We start from the raw sequence: 24,277 nt of genomic DNA on the forward strand, positions 1-24,277 counted from the left end.
AGACGCATGTCTTACGGGACTGTTCAGGAAACCTGCCATGTATGCCAACAACATGTAATAAGATTAGAACGGCCGAGTGCGCCTCCCTCCAAAGTGACCGACGTCATTGCTACAGTCTAGTAGACAGCACTCCGACAACAAAGGAAAAGATATTTGAAATGCCGCCCTGATCCAGTTCTGCTGGGTCCGGTGGCGGCGGTCTGTCGCCATCTCCTGGCCGCGTCCGGACCTGCACTCTGGGACTGGAATGATGTCATGGTTTTAGAAGCACTATTGTCCCCCGGCTCAGTTCATGGTCAAAGTCTGGAGTTTTCTGTGCATGCTCAGTAGTCGGCCAGATTGCCGTACTGCGCCATGCAGTGCTTTGTCTGCACCTGTGGATGTGTGTGCCGAGCCAGTGTGGGTGTTCGGCTGAAAGATCCAGCAGACACAACTCCTGCCACCACCGAACGTGATTACTGAACACCTTTACACCTTCACAGTGTGAAACAGTGCACATTGAAGTCTGCATCCAACCTACACAGTATGCCACATCTTTAAGGTTCTTTAATAAGGATATAGTGACATGGGGTGGACAAAGAAACCGTGACCACCTCTGCAGTGTCATGAAAGCCCTGCAGCGAATACAGCATTCGTAACGGCTACAGTGTGACGTGCCCGAAGTTGGTTCAACTCCTTTGTACATTTTGAGGCTGCAGTTTGTACTATTGAGCTGCATTACACTGCAGGGCTTTTCTCTTATTTGTGCCTACCTGGCAAATACCAACAACAGAAATTAAATATTAGGCCTAAAAATGAGGTTCTCTCCAAAAACCGATCTTAAAGTAGGATGTGTCGGACCTCCTGCTGACCTTTGCAGTTTAACTTGTCAAAGGCAGGTGTAATTAATACCACTGATAACAGCTGCATTCAATTTATGTGTGCCAGTTCAGGGCCCTGGTGTTGTGAATCTTACTAGAACACTGAAATTGAAACATTAATAGTATTAGCTCCACAAGTGCTTCTCTTGGTATCTTAATTTAAATCAAATTAATTGTATATTATAATATGTTTTACATTGTCTGCTGTTGCTTTGAAGAAGACCTCTGCACAATGCATTTGTCACATTGTTGTTGTGTAACATACAGAATAACTGTTAAATATAAATATGTAGTGGTAGTGATTATAATCATAATTAGCAATGTCTGCTCCATTACATTAACCCTAAATATCCCTCGCCCCTGTGTGTTTCCTGCAGATTGAAGAGGAGCTGGTTTCCCTTCAGAAGGAGCGAACCGACCGGATCAAACACCTGCTGGAGCGCCAGGAGCGGGAGACCGACAGCTTCGACATAGAGAGCATGCGGCTGGGCTTCGGCAACCTGGGCACCCTGGACCTTCCCAAGGACGACTACAGATGAGGGGCTGCCTCCGCCACCGCTGCCGTCTCTCGTGGTCCCCGGGCTCAGTACACCCCTCCTCTGCTTTTACCTGACCTGACCTGACAGTGCAGGTGTTCACTGCTGCTGACGCCCTCACTCGAACACACTCAGACGCAAAAAAATTACAATAAACGGCTCCAGAATCAGCTGTTTTCTGGGCCGGTCCGACGGAGTCGATGGCAGGTTTTAGTGCCCCCGAACCCACCAAAACTTCCTCCCTCTCCTAGCCTCTCATGGTGTCAATGATGACAAAAAAAAATGCTGGATAACTTCCTGTAGTTGTCATGTTTTTGTAAGAATAATGATAACATAGTCACAGTGTTTCTCGTGTCTTGTGCAATGATGACACTTTTGGTGTGACTAAAAGTGGAAGACGAGAGAAGGAGGGAGAGAAAAATGAGGGCAAGTTCGATGAGCTGTATCGCTCCACAACCATGCATTTTTAGAAGTGATTCATTTTTTTTTTCAGTCTCAAGCAGTGCAAAAAAAACATAAACAAAAACAACAAAAAAAAAACCTCTCTCTCTCGAAGTGGTAAATCAAACAGCCGATCCTTCCGCAGCCGCTCTCTGCACTGCTTGTGTCAACAATTTTTTTGGTATTTATTCATCAGGACATTTTTATGACAAATTTGAATAATTTGATACTTTGAGAGACAAACATCACAGTGTACATACAGGTACTGATAAATGTGACTGCTTCGGGTGAATTTGATTACCGAGGGGAGGGTGAATCATGGTACTCTATGTGTATCGTACTGATTTCTCTGCACTGGCAGCCAATGTGAATAATAATAATAATAATAATAATACATGTGACACGTGAACTCCAACTCCCAGCTAGCACAAAGGGCTTCATGTGGGGGGGGCGGGGGGACTTGTACTCTGTGTATAGAAGGATTTATGGAGAGCTTTTACTTATTTTCGTATTGTATTTTAACTGTCACTCAAATCAGAAATGAATTTTTAAAGGCGCTTTTTTTCTCCCCCCTCCTCAGATAGTATTTGAGTCATCTATCAGTGGGATTTTCATTTGATCTTTTTTTTTTTTTTTTGCTTTACACAACTCTCAAGCTGTGTATTTTCTTATACACCAGACCAGTATGATGCTTTATTATTGCATGCACTTTAATTTTTTTTTCCAGGTTAAAAGAAAGCATGAATCTGTCAGAGCTTTTAATTATATTTGTAAATAAAGTGCTCATCACACAAACTAAGAACCTGTTGTTATATGTCCAGCTTAAATGACTCATATCATCATATTCACTGTGTACAACAGCAGAAACCAGATTAACAAACCAGGAGAGAATAAACTAGTTTAAGCCTGCACCCCCCCTCTGATAACAAAGCTTTTTGTGCATGAAATCCAGGTTTTGCTACTGTATTCTAGGCCTCTGTCTCTTTTTTAGTGATTTGAAGTGTACTAGTATTAACAGCAGTATTACACAGTAAAAATAACTGAAATCAAAATGTCAATTCATTCAGGCCACTGTATGAATTGATAAGTCCGTATTTCACATTGCAGAGCTGGTGAAAGCGATCTGAGGTCACAGTACAAAAACTGAAGACCCACTTGTTAGCAGGAGCAAAGGTTACTTAAAGGTATGTTACAGAAAAGTGAGCAAAGTTCATGGCAGTTACTCGTGTCTGCAGTCCCCATATTAACCTGGACTGCTCCATGTGTGGTGAGACAGTTACAAAAAAGAAAACCTTTGCCAGGGCCAGGAGGTTTCACACAGGAACCAGATCTAGTTTCTACTGCTCAGATGAAATGTAGGTGGTGTTTCACAGTAAATGAGGCTGTACTTCCTGCTGACTGAGGTGGCAAACGTAACCCACCTCCAAAAATTATACACTCCAGGTTCTCATCATAGATCACAAAAGAACCAATTTCTCCAATTACTCGTCACATTTCTGATAAGTTAGCATCATAATAAATGTTCAATAATAAGATGTTATCGAGTATCAAAATTGGTCAAATTTTAACAGCCACCACTGGATCAGAAAACATTTTTACAAAGAACACAAACATTTCAGTGTTTGACAGATTTATTGCAGAAGAGTGCAGGTGACGTCATTAAGAGGAGCAGCATGGTTACAGCACAGCATGGTTAGGCAACAATGGAAGAAAACATACTGTTTAATGGCACACACAAAAAATGCTTTGTTACTGTTGGGGTTTTTTACTTCTTGCTAGAATGGGATTTCCAACAGACCAGCAGCCTCTGAGGGAATTCCTAGTGATCAATGCTTTAGAGTCGCATCTTTTCATCTATTTTCCGGCCAGCTGCTCGTACAGTTTGGGGACGTAGTCGTCCCACTCGGCCTGGTAGCAGGTTCCCGCCACCGGAGCTCCCAGGTTGTATTTCTGCCTGAAGCTCTGGATCTTGAACTTGCCGCGGCCGTCTCCAGATCGGTTAGTGAGGACAGGCTCGGAGCAGGACAGGCTGCCTGGCTGCTCATACACCAGCCACACGTATCTGTGGAGACCTGAGGGGGGCAAAGACAGAGGTTTGTAATGTTGCATTACGGTGCTGCTTGAAAACAAGCTCTGCAGGTACTGTTCAAAATTAACACTGGCAAAGGCTGCAGATATGCCAAACTCAGAACTACTATATAACAACAATAAACTTCATTTATATAGCACTTTTCTTACCTATGTTACAAAGTGCTTTACAAAACAAAAAATAAAACCAAATGTGAACATGAGCACAGAGGAAGTGAATTCAAAATGAACAAGATCAAATAAATAAGAACAAAAACAGGGTAAATAAAACATATCAAGCATTTCCCAAAGCAGGGAGAGACCAGCAGGGCTCCATCTGAGGATCCTAATGATTGAGAGGGCACATACCAATTCAACGGATCAGAAATGTATTTAGGAGCAAGGTCTTTAGTAGTTGCATATGTAACAGTAGATAAAACTTAACCGATGAAGCCTTCTGGGTGACTGGTGAAATGTCTTCAATTTAACAACAATCCAGTAGTTTTATTTCAACTTGACATAAGCTGTGTGTACTCTCAAAGACGAGCATCATCAAAATGAATTTGAGAAAGACGGTCTGCAGACCAACCTGCAGACTACAGGATTACATGCGTAGCATATAGCATTATATTTCTTCATCCTAACCCTGAATATGCAACTTTTCACAAAACATGGACACAAATCCAGCCAATCACGTGTTGGTCAAATTGGACATTTAACTGGGTTAGGGTGGAAAACCATCTCTATCCTTTAACAGTCTTTATCTCTTACCTGTGCCCTTAGGAGGACCAGAGCCCACGTAGTCTGACATGACGCAGCCAGAGGACACATCATTTCCTTTCATATTGACCACCAGAAAGTGGTGCCACTCTCTTTGGTGAAAGGCAGAAACAAAAACAAATTGAGATGAAATTGTTGATTTTCTGTTTTTATAAGTATTATAATGTATTTAATAAGGTGAGTCTAAATCTAAGATGAGTGGATTTTATGCTTATGGTGAATATTCAGAAAGAAATATTACCATATTTAAAATATATATAAGACACAATGCAACAGAGGGTAGTACCGCTGGCATAATTTAACTAAGCTGGTACATACTTGGTACTTGAAAGCAGCAGTGTACTGTACATACACAATGCACTGAAAGTGATGGTGGTTGAAGAAGAGCACACATCTCGTGTTTACTGGAGGGCCATTTTAACACAGTCTTGGGTCCACCAGGGGCCAGTGTCCCTATATGACTACAAGACTGGCCCCCTGTTGGTTTCCTACCATGCAATGACATCTCTCTATAAAGTACATATATGTAATGCTAATAATAACAACAACAATGGTGGTGGGAATGTAAGTATATTTATTCACATACAAATTGAGTACAAATTTTGAGTACTTGTATTTTTACTTGATTATTTTCATTTTATGCAGCTTTATACTTGTCGCATTTTAATGGCACAATTTAATAATTTTCTTTGTCACATACATGACTGTATTTATTTTAGCCTGCTCTTCTCACCTGAATTTGGGGTCTTTCCTGCTGGGGGCGTCAGGGTCGGTCAGGGCCAAAGTGTACATCTTATTGGGGTCACATCCTTCGAACTCGATGCAGGTGGGTCGACTCTGCACCTGCAGGTGAACACGGATGACATTTCTCTGAACTGGAGCGCCACTTGATGTTTGGATATCTGCGTGGCCGAGCTTTGGCTGCTCTGACGCACACTTGGTGGCGCTGCTCGGCTTCTATTAAAGCTGCACACACGCTGGAGACATCATGTAACCTAATTTATTGTTGCCAAACATTTGCATACAGGCTGATAGCAAATAATCAACTTCAAAGCAGCGTTTGTTAAAAGAAATACATGTTTGCATGATGCTCGCGACATAGATTTTAAGATAACACTCAGTAATGAGGCTAAGTTAGCTGAGTTGCTAGCTCGGCTAGCCAATATTAGTCAGCGCACTAACTTGTGTTGGCGTGAGCACTTTTCCAAGCTCGTCGATTTCTACAGAGTCGTATTTAACGGTCAGAGGCTGTGCAGGCTTTTCATCGACATCCTCCAGGGCAAGAGGCCCGGTCCACTGGCTCAAATCTACGGGCATGTCCACTTGTAGTCCGATTACAGACGCTACTGACTAGACAGCTAGCGGTACTTGCAGCCACACACACACACAAAAAAAATGTGCCGCGTTCACAGACCACCAGAAGATATAGAAACGTGAAAAAGTTGAACCATCTGAATCCAAAATATCTATATTTGTGGATTTGAAATGAGCCCTAAACGAACTACGGTAGATTTAACTCATACTTTGTAAGATAATTTGCTGTTATAGGCTAAATAAGCCCTAATAATTTTGATGGCATTTCTGATTGGTAGATTATGATCTTGTTCGTTGGCCGCTGTGACCAAAGTGTATTAGTAGTTGTTATTATATTAGTAATAAAACATGCTGTTGTGCCCTCTTCATTCTAAACGCTAAGTCAAATGGAAGGTAAATGACATGAATTAATTGATGCGTCTTGTGTTTGGTACTGTGTAATGGTATATTTTTTCCCAGTACTCTGCGGACTTGTGAACGCCACAAACAGCACATGCTGTAGGTGACCGCCAGAGGGCGCTGTCGTATGACTACCATATGGATGGTGGTTTGCTAAAGTTTCTGTCAATCCCATCACTCGCCCGAGCTCGTCCCTCCTCCAGCTCTCCTGCTCCATTAACACACTTTCAGTTTACAGACATCCCATTTTTAGAAACTGGGGTCTGACTAAATATAGTTTGATTGATTTAGTTAACTGAGGAATATTTTACCTGTCAAAACAGAGGAATGTGTTTCCCCCAGCTGGCAAGGTGCATCATTATTCCTCTATGGGGTTAGAGTTGCTCTGTGGTAATCAGTGTAACACTTTATAGCAGCCAGTTGCAGTGAATGAGTGATGCCTGTTATCACCTTAATGGGCGGTGGTTAAAATTTGCATGCCACAGACCTCAAACCACACACGCAAAACACAGATTTGGTAAGACTTTGCTTGCCTGTATAGTAATAGTAGTAATAGTGTTCTAATGATGTATTTGCTGAATTATATAATTTGTGCCAGTAACAACAACAACAACAACAACAACAATAATAATAATAATAATAATAATCATCATCATCATCATCACCATCATCATACATGTTTCATGCCCCACAATCAGTGGTGGGAATGTAACAAAGTATATTTATTCACATGCTGTGCTTAAGTACAAATTACTTGTTTGTTTTTTTTACTTGATTATTTCCATTTTATGCAGCTTTTCCTTCTACTCCACTAAATCTCAGAGTCAAACCCTGTACTGTTTACCCCATGACATTTCTCTGACAGTCATTTAGAATTTTCCTGATAAACTGAAGGATGAAGTGTTCCTTCATGGCTTAATAAAATTCTCCTACTCCTTAAGATAAATAAACTCTTTAAAAACCCTCTTGGATTAGCTGGAAAGCTGCATCGTCACAAAGCTGAAAACAGGGCTGCTTTTATGAGCTCATGAGCAGTTTTCAGAGACACGTTGTTCTCACAGGACGGCAACGCTACAAACATATGATGATCTCTGAGATTATGATGCATTGCTGTAGATTAAAACTACCCAAAAAGCATATAAAGTAGTTACAATGCAACATACACATGAATGCAACAATATTAATCCAAAAACATCATATATAATTGTACGTATTCTTTCGATGCTTAAAATAATTTCTGCTGATAATACTTTTTACTTAAATCAGGTTTTGAATGCAGGACTCTTTTTTGTTGTGGAGTATTTTCAGAAAGTGGTAGGTATATCAGCTATCATAATAATAATAATAATAATAATAATAATAATAGATTCAAGATTCAAGAGTCTTTATTGTCATTGCGCATGTCAATGAAATTTTCATTGCAACCCCCATGTTAGGAACAGATAAGAAGAAGACTAGAACAGAATAAAATAATAATAATAATAATAATAATAATAATAATAATAATAATAACAAGAAGAAGAAGAAGAAGAAGAAGAAGAAGAAGTTGTTTACCATCCTAGAATAAAAATAGTGTTACTGTGCCTTTAACCAGGTGAAGTCAGGGTGTGGTCTGTCCGTGCCACAGTTTCCGGATCAGCATGCTGTGGTAAACAGAGCTGCAGAGCGGCGGGAGTCACATCATGTCAGACTGGTCACCTCTGCTCGCCCCGTCGTCTGTCTGCTGTGGTTTATAATGGGCGGACTGGTGTCCACGGTGTTACAGGTGGACTAGTCAGACAGGTTTGGACTGGAGGCCTTTTGTTCACTTCTTCTGATTGAGATGTAGCCAGTTGGAAAGTTAACATGAAGATAGTCGCAACCTTAGCGCTTCTACAACTGTGTTTATCTGCGGCAGGTGAGTTTTTTTTATCGAGGGCAGACGGCCAGGTAACACAGGTGAGTGTGAAAACTGCTCACGGTCTTTTCTCCTCTCTCCCTCCTCTTTCACAGCGGCAGTTTCGGGTAATGGCTCCACCGAAACGGCGGTGACAGCCGCGCCGGGCGACGTCGCTGTACTTCCGTGTTACACCGTCGGTACCGTGACACCGAATTTAACGGCGTGGACGAAAAACGGACGAGAACTCATTCGAGGTGGCGGCTCCTCACCGAGCCCCGCACCCGCCGGCCAGCGCGTCACAGTGCTGCATGATGGGAGTCTGAACATCAGGGAGGTGATACCTGGGGACGAGGGCAGCTACCTGTGCAACGCCACGCTGCCAGGCAACAGCACCTTTCAGGCACGTGTCCTGCTCCAAGTAGCCAGTAAGTGAACGTGCATGTGTGCAGGTATGAGGCCAGGATCTAACAGCATTTCCAGTCAACACAAACTGGTCCTTCCACATAAGTCAAGCAGTGGTGGAGGGAGTGTTCAGGCCCTGTACTCAAGTAAAAGTACTATCAATCAATCAATCAATCAATCAATCAGACTTTATTTGTATAGCAATTTATCATACATAGCAATGCAACACAAAGTGCTTTACATTATAAAACCACATAAAAAGGGACCCCTGCACCGCCCTGATCCACCCACAGACATTACATGACTGTCTTTACATGAATCTCCACTGAGGAAACACCAGAGGTTGGATCAACTGAAAAAAATCTGAAATCAGAGATGATATAAGGTTTATGAAATATAATAGATGAATAATAAAATATAATGTGAGTAAAATCTGACATGTAAGGATATGGGATATTAACAGGAAAATAGAGACTGAAATAATAAGAGAATAAAGTAATAAAACCACTAAGAGGAGATGTGATGAAGTAAAACCGGGCTTAAAGATTTGGTGATGAAGAGGGAAACAATCGAGAAAATATAAATAGAATAAAAAGTGTAGACCAAGTAAAACAGGCTTAAACAAATGAATAAAGGAAAGAGAAATAAATAGAAGTAGTAAGGGTCAATGAAAAGACAGATTAAAAAGGTGCTTTTAAAAGGAGCGACACCCTCGGCTGCCCTCATGTCTTCAGGGAGGCTGTTCCACAGATGAGGACCAGAGTAATAAAAGGCCGTGGGGTTTAAAAGGCCGCTACCAGAAGACCTGAGGGTTCATACGGGAAAAGTAGAGCTGAGAAATAGGTAGGTACATGTACATGTGCTTAGTTTTATTCCACCACTGGAAGAGATAAAGCTAACCTAGCCTAGAGCTGACAATTATTTTTTCATGATCAACTTATTTTATAATTAATCCTTAAGTTAACCAGCGATTTGCTGTTTGATTGATTTATTTTCCGATGATCAGCTAATCAGTTAATCTGCTAATCGTTTCAGCTGTGAAGCAGAATGTATGACAGTGGTGTTACACCTTATGTTGTACTCTGTGGAGTTTTCATTGCTGTGTGTCTTCTTAAGTGTTCATCATGTCACTCGTTCATTAACGTTGCTCATCAGCATCAACTGAGGACAAAACGTAATTGATTTGTAACGCAATAACAGGTCGTGTTTTTTAAAAACATAACCATAAAAACGAACATTTCAAGTTTACTCTAGAGAACAAAGAGAGCTGAGAACACTGTGGTAAAGCACTGCTCCTGTTCCTTTCAGGGGGTCCAGAAAACGTGTCCACGTCCATCGGTCCAGCCACTGCCCTGTCCAACGGGACGCTCATCGCCTATCGGGGCTCCAGCGTCTCCTTTAACTGCTCCGGCTCCTCTTACCCCTCTCAGCAGCTCACCTGGGTCTTCAGCGGAGGCGCGTCCAGCATGGAGTCGCTGGTCTCAACCTCTGGCCCCTGGCTGGACTTCGGGCTAAAGGACATTCAGCCCAGCGCTCAGGGAGTTTACAGCTGCAGAGCCCACAACACCGTCTCTCACCAGGCGGTCAATAAGAGCACACAGCTGCTAGTATACTGTAAGTACCATGGGCAGAATACCCAGAATACCCTGCTACGACTGATGCAGAAAACTGTGTTTTTATGGTTGTTTTCATTCAATGGGCTGTACTTTAGAGGGAAATGAATGATTGAATTTTATAAAGCAATAAAACAGGAAAACTTCCAAAAAGGGGTGAATACATTTTTCTAGGCACTGCATCCACACTCCTGGCACCTTTCATAGATTAGGATAACGGACTGAAAAGTAGCTGAAAACTTGGTAATAATTGAAGGGACATGAGAAAAACAAAGTTTGTCTACAGTCAAGAAAACGCTGAATCTGAAGAATAAAGTTTCTAATAATAAATGAGTGATAAATCAATGTTTACTTGGCTTTACATTCTAAAAGTAATTAAAAGAAATAAAGGACACCTCTCGAGGAAATTATTTTGAATATGAAAAACTTCTGATAAACTCAAGACAACTAGTTCAACTCAAACAGTGGCAGTGCTTCAGAGCTACAGAGCGTTTGTGTAAGACACGGCGTGATGAGAGAGTCAGAGGAGGAAGCAAAGCACGTGGACAAAGAAGTCAGAGGAATTTAAAGTGGGGGAAAATGCGGAACTAAACAAGACGTTAACTAAATATACGTTTTTTTTAAGAAAAGTAAAGAGTCAGGATATTACCTCAATAAATAAAAAGTCCATAAATTAAAAGAGATAAAAATACCAGAGGAAGTGGAGCTTTAAGTCTGGGAAACTGTGTGCTCTTACTGAGAGGGGGAAGAATTTTGTTGGTGTTGTTCAGCCTTTTTATGGAGAAGGTGAGACATTTAATGTCCGGGATACTTGAGTATCAACATTTTATTCCTCTTTGTATTTTATAAATATTCCTAATGGTTTGTGTGAAAGTGATATCTGCCCCCTGACAATCTGAAGAAACACCCCTGCTGTGTGCCTTCTAATAAACAACAAGGGACAGATTTTCTGGTTTCCGCTGTAGTCCGAGGAGTATTGACCAATCACGTGTGAGCAGGCTTTGGTTGCGTGCAGGTAAACAGTCTGTGTGGAGGGCGAAAGAGGAGGAACGTATAGGCTGAACTGTAATCTGGAAACCCATCAGCTGTCATCTGAGGACAATTTATCTTTGTTAGCTTTTTTTTTTTTTTTACATTTATCTGCATTCATATGTAGATATCTCAAGTTGCTTTTTTTGTTGTAAACAATGACCGGCACGCGGAAGAGGAAGTGTTGGCTCAAGAATCCGAACAACAGCAGAGGCCCTGAAACAATGACTGCTGCCCTCAGAGGCTGAATCGTCATCAGATGGTAGCTGATGGGTTCCCAGGTTGCTGCTGCACCTATAAATGATTTGTCTGCACACACAGAGGTGATGATCCTAAATCAGCTGCTTATTTAAATGACAGCAGCCGGCGTCCACAGTTGCTTCCTATAGTTTTTGTCAGTTTCCTCACCGATGTGTTTTTGCCCTGTCTAGATGTCCCAGACAGACACCCCGAGTGTATGTGGGCGCCAGCGCTGGACCCTGCCCGCGTCCAGTTCAACTGCACCTGGTTTGGAGCGTACCCCGCCCCGACGCTGCGCTGGGGGGACGAGCAGGGCGACCAGGAGGCTAACCTGAAAGGGCGCGTCTATGCATCGGAGGTGACGGACAGCCTGTCGGTGACGCTGAACCGCTCCTCACTGTCCAACGGGCAGACGCTGAGGTGCACGGCCAGGCACCTAGCGCTCGCTGCGGGGACGGAGAAGTCGTGTTCGTTTACCTTCAGTAAGCACGTCGTGGAGAAATGAGCCTCTTAACAATCCTGAGATGTGCAACTGCTGAATCTTTTATGTGCTTTCCACTTAAGAGGCCACTGAGCCGCTTCAGTCAGCAGCCACTGTGGACAATGCTTTCTCGGACTCAGTGTTCTTAGTATTGACCATACTTTAATTTGAAAGGGTCGATTCAAGCAAGCTCCAAAAATATTACACATTTTCTCAAGTTTTGGTTTTATGTGTTGAGATGTTGAGATGTCTGACACTGGTTTTGCTTCATTATAAAATGTGGTGCTGCAAAGACCAGAAGCAAATATTTAAATATGTCCACCCAGAAGTCTCAGAGACGAACATGTCAAAGCTTCAGTGGATGAATCAGTGCATGTCCCAATGATGTGGACCGTCTGCATGGGTAGATACCATACAGGATTTCTGCCAAAGAAATAGTCCAAGTGTAACTGCTGGTGGCGCCTTCTGTGGCCAAATACAGTGGGAGTCTCTCAGTAGTATAAAGGTTATCATCAGAGGAGAGGATTGTGCAAATAGTGAGATAACGTAAAAGCGTGTGAGCATATATATGTTTGCATTAGCCTATCAGCGTTCTTTGATGTTTGGAAAGATTTGAACTGTGTGTTTTATAAGACACACCTTGAAATAAGAAATGAGATTCAGTATTTAACCGTCTGGCGCAACACTTCCTTCCACATTCTTATGTAACTATATATCGAGTTTATTGATGAGCATGTACATTTTCTGTTCTCTAGAGTCGGTGCTGGGCGGCTCTCAGGTCCTCTGAGAGGAGAATAGTTTGTTTCACAACTCAATCGATCAGTCGATTGTTAATAGAGAAGTAACACACACCAGTGGTCGCAGTGAGGTGCTGAACGATGGAAGTTTCTCACGCTCTGGCTCCATACGTTTCTGTTATTCTGGTGAAAAACGAACGTGCAGTGCCATCTACCGATTTGTTTTTCTTATATCTGCCCTGCGTTCAAGGCGTGTCTCCATAGGACACACCTTGAATCCACAAGATTAAGGGTGTTGAAGAAGGCCAGAGAGCCCAAAATATTTTCTTGATTAATCATAAGCGTTTAATGTTCCGAATATTTTCTTGATGTTAAGCGACAATGAAAATAATCGCTAGACGCGCCACTGTTGAGTTTTATGCTTGTGGCAGTCGCAGGATTTAACTGGAATACCAAAAATATCACCAGAAAGAAGGAAGTTATGAATTTCCACTTTATCAGGACTCACATGGCTGCAACAAGGGCATCAACTCTTTGTATTATTTATTATTGTCACTTAATCTATCACTTTTGTATATCGTGCACTCACAGTACTAAAGGTGACCTCTTCAAATTGATTGTTTTATCCAACCCAAGGACCAAAAAAGCTAAAAAATATTTCGTTTTCTTTCATATCAGACAGTGAAAATCAACTATTTGGCCCGAAAGGAATAGTTTGACAGTTGAAGAAATAAACTTTACTTGCTCTCTTGCTAAGAGTTAGATGAGAAGGAGGATACCACCCTCACATCTGTACGGGAAATACAATGCTACGGCCAGGAGGCTGTTAGCTTAGCATTAAGACTGGAAACAGGGGAAGCAGCCAGCCTGGCTCTAACCCACCTACGTAAAACCACACTTCAGTCTTCAAGTTTTTAATTGTGTGGATTAAACAAATAATTGTTAATTGGTGATCTTAGAGGTGCTGTTAGTGGGATTTTGTTGCCTTTGGTCAGAACCTGTTTTCTGTGTTTATGCCATGCTAAGCTAACCGTTTCCTGTCTGTACCTTCAGATTCATATACAAATGAGAGTGGTATTGATTCTCTCATCTAACTCTTGGTTAGTGAATATTTCCCAAAATGTTTGAAGTATCCCTTCAAACAATCAATCTGTTATCATAATGATAAACTTCTCTGTTGATCAAATGGTCTAATGTCTGTCCTTCTCTCCCAGAGCCTCCATATCCTGAAGGCGAGCCGCTGGTCACGGCTCAGGAGGCGACCAACGTAACTCTGCTCTGCACCGAGGCCATGTCCATCCCCCCTGCCAACACCACCTGGAGAAAAGGCCTCCAGCAGGAGGACATTGTACCCGGTTCCAAGTACGTGCTGTCTGAGGAGGGCCCCACCCTGAAGCTGACCATACTGAACGTCAGCAAGGACGACGAAGGCGCCTACTTCTGCCGCAGCGAGAACCCCCTCGCCGTCCGCGAGCTGGAAGTCTACCTCACTGTGAGGAGTGAGTTTGGGATGAGACGAAGGGTTTGGGCTGCAGTGAAGTCCATGAGCAGGAAGCAGTAGCTTGAGAGCGAGGGTGATCAGCAGTTAAAAAATGTAAACAAAGTCAGAGGGAATGATGAGTAATGAAGACTTGGACACACAGTTCGTACCACACGTGGACAAACAATGAGCCAGTCGCTGCAGCGGTCGACAGCAGCTCTGGAATGCTGATAGACCTGCTGCTCCTCCCTCGTTCTGCTCCATAACCCTCTCCCTGTCGCCTTGTTTTGTCTCGACAGCTTCCTCCGCATACACAGGAGCGATCATCGGGATCTTTATCGCCGTACTGATTGTGGGCTCAGCCGCAGTCGTAGCTAAAACGGTTTACTCCAGCCGGCACCGGATTTGCCTGGGTAACTTCTGTTTGTCTTTGCAACATAACCATGAAAGCCACAAATGCATGCAGCAAATGAGTCTTTGCACACATTAGACGTGTAATGTTGAGAACTGACACTCACAAAAGTATAAATCATACACTGAACAAAAATATAAATGCAACACTTTTGTTTTTTTCTCTGATTTTGACATGAGTTGATATAAAACATCTGAGACCTTTTCTATGCAAACAACAATTTTGTGTTAGTGCGTGCTGGGGCAATCAATCCGCCTGGCATGGTTGGCGTATTGGGACAATGTGATCATTGCACAGGTGTGCCATGGGCATGTTTGGTACGCTCTGATCAGCGTGTAAGACAGCGTGATCCAATCCCCGCCGAAGTTCAGCAACTTCACACAGCTGTTTAAGAGGAGTGGGCCAACATCCCATAGGCCACAGTCAACGCCCTGATCAGCTCTATGCAAACGAGATGTGTTGGTGGCCTGGCCCCAAAAAACCATACCTGTAGCCTCTTTAATTTGAAATCAATAGTTCAGTGCCTGATGTGTTTGTTTTGTTTTTTTTGTATAAAAAGTGTAAAATCCCACTAATACTAATTTCACAATTTTCTTTTGTTTCAGGAGGTGGCTTCCAGTGAGTATTTCACATGTATTTATCTAATACTGCATGCCTAAGTGATTACAATTACAATCTGGGCTTATTTTCATGGCCTTTATTATGTTTGTATTTCAGCTCTTACAAACTTTCTTATTCCTGCAAACACCTGGCCGAACATACTGTGGATGATCTCATATCATGTTACAATACTGCTACTACAAGCATCTCTTATACCAGTTTGTGCACTTATATCTGCCTCAGTGGACCAGAATGCAACACAGCTGCAAGGCTTGTAAAGGATTAGTTCAGCGTTTTTGGAGATATTCTTATTTGCTTTTTTGTGCATTAGCTGAGAAGATTGATACCGCTCTCATGTCTGTGCTGTAAATGCGAAGCTACTGGCAGCAGATGGTAGTTTAGCTTAGCATAAAGAGCGCGAGCTAGCATGGCTCTGTCCAAAGATAACAGAACAGTGTGACTGTGTGTCATGTGCATGTCCGTCCATCCACAGAGCCACGAGTGGTTAACCACTCCGGAGGGTTCCATTCATTTGGTCACACAAATGGTGACACACTACAAAACAGCTCCTGAAATGCATTTAGCAACAAAGATTTGATGATGTGTAGCTGCATAGAGGAGTCTCACCTGTTTTTTTTATTATACAGTCTGGTTCCTGACCTGCAGGTGCACGCAAATATCATAATATCTCTGCTCTGCAGGCATATGGAGGAGGACAGAGGCGACGTGCTGAGTCTGGTGGACTCGGACGACGAGCAGATCTTTCAGGATGCCGTTCCCCGGCTGCCTCCGTTAACCAACGGGTCCCACACAACTCTTGTCCAGATACATCGAATCCCGTCAAGTATGACCTCATCACAGCATTGATTTTAGTGTTGAAATGAATGAAAACTTGTGGTGAAATTGGAGTGAAAATGACCCCTTCCTTTGTTTCCAGGTGATCATGAGGATGCAGAAACTGCTGACACGAGCCCAGAGCAGCAGGAAGAAGCTGCACAGACAGAAGAGCCAGTGGATCTCGTGACATTTTAGGTATTGGGTGCTTTTAGAGAAGTGTTTTATTTTTAGGTACATTTACTCCCAGCGAGAATGTGAACAGAATTGGTGGAAGACTCGTGTTAAAAAAAAATCGTGTTTAATTTGTTTTTTTTATTATTTTTAAACAGGGGTTTGTAAGCGTATTTGTATGATTTTGTTTGTACAGCATTTTGAATATGTGGCTCTGATTCTGAGATCCATGCCATAAGTGAAGCTGTTTTAAATAAAATGTGACTGGCATCTTTATGGTGGTAAATCAACGACCTCAGTCATGCTTAACTTACTGTTTTAACTGAGTTACGTATATCTCCACCCTGTATTGTACACGTAGTATTTACAGATGAGCTGAGACTATCCCGGGCCAGAATGCAACTCTAGACTGGAACCAGTTTAAAAATGTGGTGGAGTCGGTTTGTCAGTGGTGTTGTCTTGTGTGAAAAGTAAAGGTGAAAACAACCAAACTCTGTTTTATGAATCAGTATGTCAGTGTCAGTGATATAACATTTCCCCAAAGAGAAGGTTTTTTTAATTAAATACAGCTGAAATGATAAGACAAATAATCAGTTATCAGTTACATGATCGACAGAAAATTACTCAGCAACTATTATGATCATTAATCAGTCATTTCAGTTTTCAAGCACAAATATCAAACAGTCCCTTTTTCCACCTTCTGAATTCTTAGGATCTCAGGATTTTGGACTGTTGGGCAGAAAAAAAACATTTCAAGACGACATTGTGGCCCTCAGGAAATTGCAAAGGACACAGACATTTTATACTGATCGAGAACAACACTAATAACAGCAGCCCTAACATGAATAAAAATAGCTTAAGTGAATGATAAATAAAGTCAAAGCCAATATACCATTTTCATGGCCCTGTTACATCAAATGGTAATGTTATATATGTTTAGATAATAATAATATTATAAACATAATGAATCAAGGTTTTTATAGCACTTCTCAGTGAACTTAATTACACTTTAGAAGATTTGTATATTTAATAATATACACATTTCCTTGTATAACTTGTATAGCATTTCATACAAAGGCAATTCAAAGTGCCAGCTAGGTCAAGTTATAAACTCAATGCAACAAGGGCTCAAGGTCCAGACTGCGGCCTGTTGGAGAGGAAAGGACATATTTGGACATGAATCCTGTCTTTTTTTTTCTTGCCAGTGTTTTAAAATGGTAGCATGCAGCTTTTGTTACTGGTTTGATGTGGCTGCTAATATATGAAGTATGTTGTATCAGCTTTATTGGGCAAACGTGTACACATTCAGGGAATCTGAAAGGTAGAAACAGACATACATCTTAAAACAACGTCAGCAAAGCTGAACAAAGAAACACAGGTAAAATAAACACCTATCATGTATTATGTATATATGTGTGTTTTAGTGCTACATAGTTACTGCCACTAAATATTTGTGACATTTTGACCCATTTAATCGTGGACATTAGAATATTCCGTTTCTGATAATGACATCACTGGTTAATCACGTGCTCTCATGTCGCACTCAAATAAAGGCCTCGTTAACGTGTATTATAATCCATGAAGGGGCGTGGCGTGCCTTAGTGCTGTTACGTAATGAGAGAAAAACGTGAGGACGTGTGCCAACATTGCAGCCAATGGTACAGAGTGAGTCAGAGCACACTTGTTTCTCGCACATTTCTCACATAACAAACGGGAGTGTAGCGCCGAGGGCTGCCTGCTCTCTCCGGACATGACAGTTTCTCCTCCGACAGCGAGGACGCATTCAGGAAGTCAGCGGTAGAGCGAGCGATGTGAAGGCGGACAAAATGTGCTCCACGGAAAACAACGAGGAGCTACAAGCGACGTGTAAGTCACATTTTGTCAGAAATAGCCGAGCTCGGTCGTGTTGTCACCGCGACGCTCCCTAACCGGGCGAGCCTCTGGAGAAACCTCCGGAGAAAACGCACGGCCTAGCGGCCGCGGTGGTTAACAGCTGCGGGGAAGGACCCGCTGTCACCAGCGAGCGGTGAGTGTCTCCACCGCTGAGTTTATGTTTCCTCTCCGTCCTCCTCCAGCCTCCGACCCAGCTCTTATCCTGGAGCTGAAGACCAGGCGTCCTCCGTCGCTGGAGGGCCGGGCGGGATGTGAGACCTGGAGCGTGGACTTCTCCCCGGACGGAGCCTGGTTCGCCTGGTCGATGGGACACGGCATCGTGTGGGTGGTCGCCTGGCCTCTCGACTCCGAGTAGGTTTACCTGGACATGTAATCCACGCGAGACGCATTCAGGTGTCCCTCGTACATTCTGCGTTCTTCGTGGTGACTGTTGGTCGTGTGAGAAATGAAGCTACACTGGGGTGGAACAAGTTTATTCATGCTTGATGTGATTGTTCAAAGACAAATTAGAGCAGGAATGAAAATAATATAAATATAATCATAGAGTAGTACCTTTTTGTTTTGTGAAATATTTACTGAAATGGCTCAAAGACTGTAACTACCAGTTTCTCAGCTAGCTTTTATGCTACAGAGACCCAAAGTGTTAAACAAAATAAAAAGGTAAAACATTGCGAAATAAATAGTCATGTGAGTAAATTAAATACAGCAAAAGAAACAGTCACTTGCCCTGTTTGTCTCGTCAATGTGACGAGAACTGGTATTACGAAATTTAATGGTCAGCGGGGGGAAATATTGTGCAATATACATTTTTTGAAGAGAAGATGTCTGGGACTAAAAATGTGCAGCAATAAACTCTGCTATTGTGAAAGCTGTACCTTTAACCCAGGCCTTGATTTTTACCAGAAGCAGAGTAGATGTGCCAAGAAAGGATTTCCTTTTCCTTTCAGCTCCCTCTGTTCACTGTGGCTGCGGGATTTGTTTGGACATTTTTGATATTGATGCCAATATAATACCTGCATTTAGGTACCAAATATCAAATCAATACCTTTTGGATAATTTGGTTTGGCACAAAATATGTCAAATTTCTTCATGGATCAATGTTTAAAAAATAATAATAATAATAAATAAAATATTAGTCTCAATAAGTCTCGTTAGTTAAATCAGAAAAGTCCAGAGGTAGCAGAAGCTGAATCAAATCAAAATGGATGTTATTAGTGCCTTCTCCTTTCTTATTAAAAGTGAAAATGCCGGAAGCAGAAAATCCAAACTTCCCCAGTTGTATTAACCTTGCTGTTGGGTTGTTTACATCTCTTGTAATGCTGATTGCGGCATTTCCAACAGCAATTAAAGGCACCATGATATAATCGTCCAGCTTCACACCTCCTACATAAGAGTTTTTCATGTTATCTGCATTCTTGATGCTCTTCCACCTACAGAGACAGTCAGAATGGAGACACCGACCGAGGAGACAAGAGCTTCAGTTGCGGTCACCCAGTTTGGGGCCTCGCCTTTGGACCCAGACCTCCAAAATCAGTTGCAGCAGCACACACGGCTAAAACACCACCGAAAGAGAACAACAGCCTGCTCCTGGCCACAGGCTTGGAGAACGGGGTGATCAAAATCTGGAACGTGTTAACTGGTGAGATTTCCGCTGGTGAAGATGTTGTCTGCGCTGGCTTCGGATCCCTCTGCCGTACCTGATTTTTAAAACACTTTTTTATGTGTTTTCAGGTGAGGCTGTGTTTGATCTCCATGGCCATGAGGGCGTTGTGAGGGACCTGGTCTTCCCTCAGAACGGGACCCTCACACTCATATCATCTTCCCGGGACAAGACGTTGAGGATCTGGGACCTGGCTCACAAAGGTATGTGCACATTTAATACTTAGATAACTGATGTTAAGTGCGGACTTACTTCCTTTACAACAAAGAGACAATTGCTCAAGTCTTCTTCAAGTTTTCAGAATGTTTTCACCTCCTCTTGTGATAACATCATTTTGAGTGTTCACAACCAGTTCTTATTGACATGAGTCAAGTGTTTTCTTATCAAAATGCAATGCAAACACACTGTTTCATAGGTAAATAGTTCAAGGAAAAAGTAGTTGTTTGCATTCTGGGCAGACATTACAAAAGACATTGTGAGCTGGCGTCTTGCTTTCATTCGCTTCAGGTGCGTGTTTTGTTTGATGTAGCCTGTAGACCACTTCCCATAGACTGTGTTTTTATACTGATCTCAGGCTTCATTTAATGCCAGTAAGGTGTGAGAATCAGTAGTGATGGAATGTAACTAAGTACGTGTACTCAAGTACTATACTATACTATACTAAACTATACTATACTCACTTTTCATGCTATCTAAAGCTTTCTACATCTACTACTACTAGTAGTACTACAGTACTACTTGATGGTGAATTGCGGTGAGGATGCAGTAAAAGGTTTTCTTCTGATGACTCTTGAAGCTCATATTTATGCAGGTGTTGCTGCACAGCAGAACAGAGCACCATCTCTCCAGAGTCGCCTAAATCTTCACTTCTTTTCCAGTCAAACTGTTTGATTTGCCTTTTCTAGCAGTCCGACGAGCAGTTCACTCTGAAAGTTTTCTTAGTCTTCCAGACTTCCCATTGACCTCCACCGTTCTAACTGCCTCCCAGAAAAACACTTTGCTATCTTTCTATAGCCTTCTCCTGCTCGGTGAGCATCAATTAGTCATTTTCAGAGTGTCAGGCAGCTGCTTAGTGGAGCCAATCGCTGCTGATTGTAGAGACAAGTTTGAGGACTATTTCTAAAGCTTTGAAAGTTGCATCACCTGTCTTTCCTAACGATGATTATAAACGAGCCATCAAGCTTATTAAGGTCTGAGATCTTGATAAAAGATCTTTTGCATGGTTCTACTTTCCTTTTTGTCCCTCTAAAATTCTACAAATCTAAAACTACCCAGCAGTTTATATAAGTACAGCTGAAACCATCAGTTGTTTAGTCCAGTGACAGTAAATTAATTGGCAACTATTTTGATAAACTGATGGATATTTTGTTTTGTTTGTTTTTGGTTTGCAGCCAGCATACAAGGCTTTTGGAAAGCTGACTTTATTGTCAAAAGTTGGAGCATCTTAAACGTTTCCGCTGCACATTGAAGTGTTTCGGCTCAAGATTTAAAGCCATTAAATGCTCACTGTGAGCAAGCAACGGCAAACTGCATGTCACACTGCACTGATAGTGAGTGAAAGCAACAGCTGCAAAGGATCTTGCTGTGCTTCAATAAATAGCGGGAAAGAAGCATTCTGGGAGTGCAATTTCACTTTATAAATCATCAGTTAAACATTTTCCTGCTTCTGTCTGTGTATTTATCACTTTGCCTCTGTGTTCTCTCACCACACAGTCCAACTGAACCAAACCCTCTGTTCCAACAGAAGGGGTTAAAGCAAACAAATGTTCACGTTTACACTCATCGGAGTCATGTTCTCTATCAGTTTTTTTGCTTCCAATGATGCTTTTGCAGTCTGTCTCATTCGGTTGGATTGGATTTTGTCCTCTTTCTTTTGTAGGAAAGAAGGTGCACGTGCTTTCTGGACATAAAGACTGGATCAGCTGCTGCAGCGTATCCTCAGACTGCAGCATGATCGCGTCTGTCGGCAGATTTGACAGAGTGAGTTACGTTATTGTGAAAACATGTTCAGTGCATGCGTTGTTCTTATGTATTTATAGACTCTTTATCTTTGTGTTTTTGAAACTACAGTGCCACTATATGCCCAGAGTCTCCCAGCTGTCCAAAATCTGTCAAACCTCCCTCTTTCAATCTAGATTCTCTGCAGTAGTTTGTCAAATCAGTAAATTAAATGACTGAATTTTGCAAATGCATCGTATAACTGCAGACTGGCCAGACACTCAGCATCTCCGTTCAGCTTCCGGGCACAAGCCTGCTTTTCTGATCATTTGAGCAGCATTTCCTTTCAGTGGTTAATAGATTTGTGAGATTGTATTTGCACTAACATTTATGTTTATTTGTTGCTTTGCGACAGGCAAGGATGAAACTCAAGGTCCAGATGGGTTTAATTACGTGACCCACAGCTTTTAAGGTTTCTCGTTAGCGCGTTTGCCTGTTTCCCTCGAGCATGCAGCAGTTTGTTCTCTTTGTTTGGAGACTTCTGGAGCTTTTCCCACTCCTGTCAAACTGCTACTTTATCACGTTCTGATTTTCAAAGCAGACAGCTTAAAGTTGTGTAATACCAGACTCTACGGTCGCAGTGACACTTTAAACGGTTGGCTGCATGTTCCAGCCTGTCCTGTTGACATGCGCTTGACTGAGCGTACACGAGTGATTCCAAATTCCTCATTAACTCGTCATGATTTCACCTTCATCAGATGGTGTGTCTGTGGAGTCTGCGGTCGTATACGTTCATGAGGAACCTGACAGGAGGGACCCATAAGACCTTGTACCTCCTGTCTTCCTGTGACTTCTCACCCGACGGCGCGCTGCTCGCCACCGCGGCCTTCAGCGGATCCAGCTGGTGGATCGACCTGTGGGACCCGTACACCGCAGAGAAGCTGGCCACTCTGGTGTAGGTTTACACTTTAGAGTCTCAACGTGAACTGAATATTTGGTGTTGTAAATGAAAGGCATGTGTCCCTAAAAATGTGACCCTTCACACTGGTGGCAAATGCATGTTAGACTTATTTGATACATGTGAAGACAATAAAAAGCATCTCTAGCACTGTAACTACTTTTATGTTTGATTCAGCAGGACTGTTTACATCTGCTGCTCTGCCTCAAAGCATGTCCTGGTGTCCTCTGTCTTGTGAAACCTGTTTGTAGTTTGTATATAATGTGCAATTTAACATTCAACTCATGAACATTAAGGATCTCTGACTATGGCTGCTTAGTATGGGGCAAAATCCTTAAAAACTGTTTTTTTTTTTTTTTAATCTACAGCGACTACTTTGAAGATTACGGGCAAAACCAAATCTCAGCAATACAGTTCTCCCCCAACGGTTTGTACTTGGCGATCGTGACCGATGACAGGTCAGCAGTTTATCTGTTCCATCTCATCTGTTCATGTCATCACGTAAATGCTTCTGCACAGAATGATGTGAGACAGATGCGTTGTGTCAGCAGAGCTCTTCGGATCTGGGAGCCGGGAAAGAAAGGGATGGTGATGCAGACCAAAGCGGACAGAGACTCTAATGGACTCTGCTGCAACTACCATCCACACGGGGGAGTGGTCGCCACGGGGTAAAAAGTGTCTTATGGCTTGTGTGTTATGTAATATTTTAAGGCATTTCAACCTGAGTACAGTGTTTCCCCATACTTTCTGTGAGCTATAGCCTTTTCTTGTTTCATGTTTCCTTAAGTTGCAATGTATGAGCCCCCCCTCAGCCACCATACAGCTGTAACACTAACCACGCCCTCTTGTGACAGAACCAGAGACGGCCACGTAAGGTTCTGGAGGGCTCCCTGGACGGTGCCCAGCCTGTGCCACCTGTGCCGGTCCATCCTGCGCCACTCGGTGTCCACGCACCAGATGGAGCCGCTGCCCCTCCCCAAGAGGATCCTCCAGTACCTCACCTACAGAAACATCCCCGACCGCCTCAAGACCTGCTGCTCCTCAGACGAAGAGGAGTGGGAAGGCTGAAACGGAACGCTAACACAATGCAACCACTGACATTTACAGCGAGTGATTGTTACCCACCCTCATAAAAAGGAAAAATGCTTTTGTTTGCCGACTGAGATGCTTTCAAAGCCCGATCCAGCACAGGAAGCATCTCTCACTGTAATCTACTTTAGATGCAACATTCCTACTCTAAAGAATTCATTTATTGCACTACTACTGTAAGACCAAACATAAACTCAATGCTCACATGCTTGACTTGAATATCACAATTTTATACTCTTAATTTATTGTGTAAATATAGAATGTATATGTATTTGTCATTGCAAAATAGCACAATCACTACTACTGTATCAGCACATGTTAATTGTAAACAAAAACTGGACTTATAGGAAATAGTTTTATTAAACAGATTCAAACACGTACATGTCCAAGACTCATTCTTACAGTTGTATATGGTGCATCTGTTACATTACAGCATATGGTTTCTTCTTCTTTCTTTCATG

The 24,277-nt window shown here is 42.4% G+C and overlaps 4 protein-coding genes across 5 annotated transcripts in view; 3 read left to right on the forward strand and 1 right to left on the reverse strand.

The window, feature by feature from the left end:
- Positions 1-2,626, forward strand: part of taok3a (TAO kinase 3a) — a 74,038-nt gene extending 71,412 nt beyond the window's left edge. For both annotated transcript variants that reach the window (XM_041937243.1, XM_041937244.1), the window contains exon 21: positions 1,238-2,626. In XM_041937243.1, coding sequence (XP_041793177.1) covers positions 1,238-1,399 — 162 coding nt within the window. In that variant the 3' untranslated portion in view covers positions 1,400-2,626. The remainder of the gene's footprint in view (positions 1-1,237) is intronic.
- Positions 2,627-3,456: 830 nt separating this feature from the next.
- On the reverse strand, positions 3,457-6,066 carry pebp1 (phosphatidylethanolamine binding protein 1). The gene is made up of 4 exons (XM_041937993.1): positions 5,867-6,066; positions 5,418-5,527; positions 4,676-4,776; positions 3,457-3,909 (listed from the first exon to the last, which is right to left on the reverse strand). Exons 1-4 carry the CDS (start codon positions 5,999-6,001, stop codon positions 3,692-3,694), a joined length of 564 nt encoding a protein of 187 aa, XP_041793927.1. The 5' UTR covers positions 6,002-6,066; the 3' UTR covers positions 3,457-3,691.
- A 1,974-nt stretch (positions 6,067-8,040) lies between these two features.
- vsig10 (V-set and immunoglobulin domain containing 10) lies at positions 8,041-16,548 on the forward strand. The gene is made up of 9 exons (XM_041937990.1): positions 8,041-8,294; positions 8,390-8,701; positions 9,987-10,292; positions 11,752-12,042; positions 13,993-14,277; positions 14,558-14,671; positions 15,276-15,288; positions 15,972-16,114; positions 16,208-16,548. Exons 1-9 carry the CDS (start codon positions 8,243-8,245, stop codon positions 16,300-16,302), a joined length of 1,611 nt encoding a protein of 536 aa, XP_041793924.1. The 5' UTR covers positions 8,041-8,242; the 3' UTR covers positions 16,303-16,548.
- A 1,382-nt stretch (positions 16,549-17,930) lies between these two features.
- Positions 17,931-24,192, forward strand: wsb2 (WD repeat and SOCS box containing 2). The gene is made up of 9 exons (XM_041937991.1): positions 17,931-18,144; positions 18,354-18,522; positions 19,608-19,810; positions 19,903-20,034; positions 21,711-21,811; positions 22,528-22,724; positions 23,096-23,185; positions 23,279-23,395; positions 23,582-24,192. Exons 1-9 carry the CDS (start codon positions 18,105-18,107, stop codon positions 23,793-23,795), a joined length of 1,263 nt encoding a protein of 420 aa, XP_041793925.1. The 5' UTR covers positions 17,931-18,104; the 3' UTR covers positions 23,796-24,192.
- The last annotated feature ends 85 nt before the right edge of the window (positions 24,193-24,277 follow it).

This window comes from Chelmon rostratus, chromosome 5, assembly GCF_017976325.1.
Source record: "Chelmon rostratus isolate fCheRos1 chromosome 5, fCheRos1.pri, whole genome shotgun sequence".
Lineage (NCBI taxonomy): Eukaryota > Metazoa > Chordata > Actinopteri > Chaetodontiformes > Chaetodontidae > Chelmon > Chelmon rostratus.